The sequence below is a fragment of the Frankliniella occidentalis genome, unplaced genomic scaffold, assembly GCF_000697945.3.
Source record: "Frankliniella occidentalis isolate FOCC.00 unplaced genomic scaffold, Focc_3.1 Scaffold87, whole genome shotgun sequence".
Taxonomy (NCBI): domain Eukaryota; kingdom Metazoa; phylum Arthropoda; class Insecta; order Thysanoptera; family Thripidae; genus Frankliniella; species Frankliniella occidentalis.
This window is the reverse complement of record NW_026267216.1, coordinates 73,523-78,473: the sequence shown is the minus strand read 5'-3', so window position 1 is coordinate 78,473 and position 4,951 is coordinate 73,523. Positions and strand designations below refer to the sequence as shown.

General features: G+C 38.7%; 1 protein-coding gene across 1 annotated transcript in view; it reads right to left on the bottom strand.

Moving 5' to 3' along the window:
* Nucleotides 1-6: 6 nt before the first annotated feature.
* The window catches only part of LOC113212579 (fatty acyl-CoA reductase wat), a 24,763-nt gene continuing 19,818 nt past the window's right edge, over nucleotides 7-4,951 (bottom strand). Inside the window, exons 4-8 of the mRNA XM_052269245.1 lie at nucleotides 3,448-3,652; nucleotides 863-1,102; nucleotides 601-775; nucleotides 418-515; nucleotides 7-342 (exon numbers count right to left, since the gene is read on the bottom strand). Coding sequence (XP_052125205.1) covers nucleotides 243-342; nucleotides 418-515; nucleotides 601-775; nucleotides 863-1,102; nucleotides 3,448-3,652 — 818 coding nt within the window. The 3' untranslated portion in view covers nucleotides 7-242. The remainder of the gene's footprint in view (nucleotides 343-417; nucleotides 516-600; nucleotides 776-862; nucleotides 1,103-3,447; nucleotides 3,653-4,951) is intronic.

The following is a 4,951-nucleotide window of genomic DNA, read 5'->3' as shown; positions in this document are numbered from 1 at the left end:
ATCTTTTATTTATGGGCTAGATGTTTTATTTTTACGAAAATTTGCTCACTCCTTGCTGCTTTATCGAATGCATGCTCTGTATAATTGGTCATGTATAGCCACCCCATAACTATTTTACATTTGGCTTTGTATTCGAGTAAATAAATACACACAATGAAAAAGGTTCGCAAACTTCGCTGTTCAGTTTCTCGAAATTTTTAGGTTTTGCTATACTTCTGAAGAATCCCTATTCCCCACTCTGTTTATACTAAGCTCACCACTTTATTAAGTAATGGTTTCCCAACTATCGCAAATATAAGACAGTACCATATGGCACTTAAAACTAAATCGAGTGCGTACAACCTGCAAACAATTGAACTGGTAGTAAAAAGCAAATAATATCGGATTACAAAAGTACATTGCTGACGGAACACTCACTTTTTTAACCTTGCGTTATTTTTCTCAGTGGTAGATGTCTCGCCGAAGACGTATTCCTGCGCCTTTTCCAATGTCTGTATCATAAACGGTAATCTTTCCTGTTTTGCGGGTAGACATATTTACATTAAATGGTGCAGGGGTGCTGTGGTCGCCAGGAAAGAAAGGGCATCGAAAGGTACTTACATAAACCAATCCAGATTCTTGGTCGTTAATCAGTACTCCAAAAGAAATTCTGTCTGCAGGCCGAAGTGTTTTATGCACTTGCTCCAATTTACCCATTTCTACGGGGAATTTGTTCAACATGAAGTAAGAAAGAGCTTGATTAGTGAAGAACTTTTTTCTATAGATTTTTGTCATTCTGGAAACAAAATTAGAACATATTCCAGGCATTTTATATAGTCTTGGTTTAGATGCATTTCAAGGTACTCCCAGACGAGGGGCTCACCTGGGCTGCTGCCCACTGAGTCGAAGTAGCAGGTCGATGATGAGTCCGTAAGGCAGTTCCTCCACCATCACGCCGACCCAGTAATGCGCGTAGCTCGTGGTCACCGTAAAGCGAGGATACCGTATTGCGTTAATTCCGGTACTCATAAATTTAGGGATGTATGAAGCCTGACGACCGAAGCTGAACTTATCGACGCTTGTGGTTTCCATGTTGACTACGTCTACTTCGTCATCCGTTGACCTAGGGAAAGAGAAACAATATATTTGCATCAGTTGAAATGGTCACAGGGAACAGCATTTTACCTACACGCAAGCAGAAAATTTTATTGTGGTGATCAACTTTGTTCGATAGGCTAAATTCGATAACTGAGATCGAGAATCCGATGTCCACATCCAGTAGTTTGTCGAGAGAACCGGAAAATGACCGGATTTTGTATAGGTCTTCTCTGTCAATTCTTACAAGTTATATGTACGCCAGACCACGTCTCCACCGAGGGGTGGCCGACTCGCCTGAGCCGTGTACGGAGTGCTATATATTATAGGTATTATAAAAGTATTATAGAATACTATAGGTATTATAGAATATTATAAGTATTATAGAATATAACAGGATATTATAAATATTATGGTATTATAGCCAGTATTATAAGGAATTGTAAGATACTATAAAGTGTAATAGGTTATTCTTGTTAGCCAGAAGTTCTGGGGACAGACTCCAGCAGGTGCTCAACAATTGCTTAAGATTGATATAAGTTGACCACTTAAGCCCTTACATTAAACTTGAGCTCCTAGTTATAAACAGGTTGTTTCTAGTTATATTTTAGAGTTAAACCGATTCAGTTGATATAAACTGGATAGGATTCCTGTTAATAGGTTCCTCTTCAAAAAAAAGTCAAACAAAACAAAAGTTCCGTAACCTTTGGGTTTGTGAAGAAACGACAACTTTTCCTACTTGAGTCATTTATCCCAATTATGATTTAACGCGCAACATTTCTGAAGCCAGAATAATGATAAAACCTTTCCGTTTCTTTCTAAATATTTATTAGACAAGTCATTTTTGGTTAAACCAATGAAAATTGTAGAAAGTAATTATTTTAGATTAAGAAAATAATTTTGAACCATATTGTAGATTGGAATTTTTTTTAAATACACACTAGAACTCTTATCTTGTTTTAAATAAGATTCTGCATTTTCATAGGTTCAGCCCAAAATGACATGTGTAGCAAATATTTTGAAAGTAACGGAAAGGTTTTATTACTACCCTGGCTTCAGAAATCGGGGCATTAAGTCATGGTTGGGACAAATGACTCACGTATGAAAAGTTGTTGATTCTTCACAAACCCACAGTTTACAGAACTAGTTTTTCTGTTTGATTTGAGCCTACATACATAATACCAACCCAGTTTACATTAATAGAATCGTTTTAACTAAAAAAAAAGAAATAACCAGAAATAACATGTTTAAAAACTAGGGGTTTAACTATGAACCTACAAACATGCGTTATAGGTATTATAAAGTATTATAGGTATTATAAAATATTATAGGTATTATACGGTACTATAAGGTCCGTGTACGGAGTATTATACGAGTCGGCCACCCCTCGGTCTCCACATAACAGGCTTCGCGATATCTCACGAAACACTGTTCCGCTGCGACGCCGTGGCCGTGGCGTACATAAAGCTAGGCCTGCGGTGCTGACTACCGAGACGATTTAACAAAAGGTACGTACTAGGGGGCCACCACCCACGGAATCCTGTGTAGATGGAAGTGTAATCCCCATGTCATACTTAACCTAAATTTTGAAAACTTTTCACTAAATTTCACCGAACTATCGATGTTTTATGGTTTCAGACCCAGAAAGTCAACACAATTTACATGGAATCACTTAAAATTCATGCGTAATCCCTGTGTAATCATTTAATCCTGTGAATATCCTAAATCGAAGTGGTGGCCCCTTCGGGTATGTATGGGAATGGGGCCGTGCGGTGCGGCCCGCCAATGTGGCATTCTCACAGCAATTATCGGGGACTTATCACTCAAAAATTAAAAGAGAACGAAACCTCAGCTTTTCTCGAATTGAATTCATTTAAAGCTCAAATTTTGTCCGATTCTTACGTAAAACCCAACTTTTTCTTGATAGTAAGCGATCGAGGGCACCTAGAACCCTAAGAAGGATGTGGTTCAACCCGGTTCAACCCATTATTTGCAGTTTTTTTTAAGGGGGGTGGGTATTACTTTTACAGTTTTACGACATGGAGCGGCTTTTTTTACGGCTTAAGGACATTTTCAGGAAAAACATTTTTTGCAGCCTTTTGGTCTTTTTTCCAAGGTCAAGCAACCGATGCACTCAAATGCTGTCTTTGAACTCGTCTTTCCATTCTTTTTATATGCACGATAACTCGAGAAGGAATTATGATAAGCGATTTGGGAAAATCAGAGTCGTTTTTTAATCATTTAAAGACAGACCACATTGAAAGATAAGCATTCTAGCTCAAAGATTGGCTTTTAATGGCGCTCATCCAATACTGTTTTGTCCTTTTGACGTGATGTTCCATAAACTGAACGAATGTGGAGTTAGTTACTCACTGTAACGCTTGGGACTTGTTGGCCTTCGCTACTGCCAGGGCAACCATGCCGCGGATCGCCCAGTCCACGGGTGTGTATGACAACGCCACGTCAGGGTCGCCCCACGTGTACCGAATCACACCCTTCACGACCCCAATGAAGATGGAGAAGGGTCCATTGAGGTTGTCCACCCAGCCCGGAAAAGGCTCGGACAGGCTGTTTAGGACTGTTAAAAACAATTAGCTTCAGCAATTCACTGATGAGCCAACAAAAGGACGTAAGTCCACCCTTTACTCATTTCAGGTTTTTGTTAGCAGTAAACTCTATACTTTAAGGCGAATCTTTCTGTGTACACTGATAAACTAAGTGTTCAACTGCTCAACACTTCTAAGTGTGCAACTGTAAGTTAAATACTTGCAAGTGTGCAACTGCAAGTTAAATACTTCCAAGTGTGCAACTCGGTAGGTGTGCACTTGCAAGTGTGCAACTCCTCGGTTGAACACTTCCTACACAGTAAGCGTCTAATCTAAGGAAGTGTGCAACCGAGGAGTTGCACACTTGCAAATGCCCATCTACCGAGTTTAACACTTGCAAGTGTACGACTACGGAGTTGCACACTTGCAAGTGCACATCTACCGAGTTTTACACTTGCAAGTGTACGACTACGGAGTTGCACACTTGCAAGTATTCAACTTGCAGTTGCACACTTACAAGTGTTGAGCAGTTGAACACTTAGTTTATCAGTGTAAACGGATTTAAAATATCTTAATAAACGGCAGAGATACAGAGCAGTACCAAATAGCGAAAGAGCCAACAAAGAAACGAATGTCCTCATGTGAGCTGACCTAAACAACGAAAGTCCATACATTTTCAGATCAAAACAGCGAAAGTCCAACCATGGGCTGACATAACAGCGAAAGTCCACAAAATAATTGGACTTTTGCGCTTATTTTAGCTCACATATGGACTTTCGTTGTTTTGCTTCATCAGACTCGGACATTCGCTTTTTTGGTAGCACATAACTAGACTGTTGTTTTTTATCAGTTCAGCTCTGGATGCACATTCTACTTAAGCAAAATCACTTGTCACCATGATCTATAAAATACTCTGCCATCAATCCCTAACATTCACATTGGCTTCTAATGTTTGTTATTCTATCACAGGTATCTAAAAGATAACTTACTTGACAGGCTCCTGGAAAATAAGCAGAATAGTTGGACTTTTCTTGAACTTGCTTTTACAACAAGAATGACTTCCCAGAGCCATAAGTGCATTATAGCAAAATAGTCATTGTATAGGTTAATGACTACAACACACATGTCCACTCAGCTTTGAGAAAACTATTGTTGTTTCTCCCGAAATGTGCCGATAACATTGTAAGTATCGTCTCTTTCAATAACATTAGTTTGAAATATCATAGTTATCATTTTTTTTCAAATTTAAATTTGAAAAACATAAAAAAGTTGACTAACATAATTTTGATAGTGATGTTAGCAACTGTAAAAAGAAACTAATGTCTCTTTGT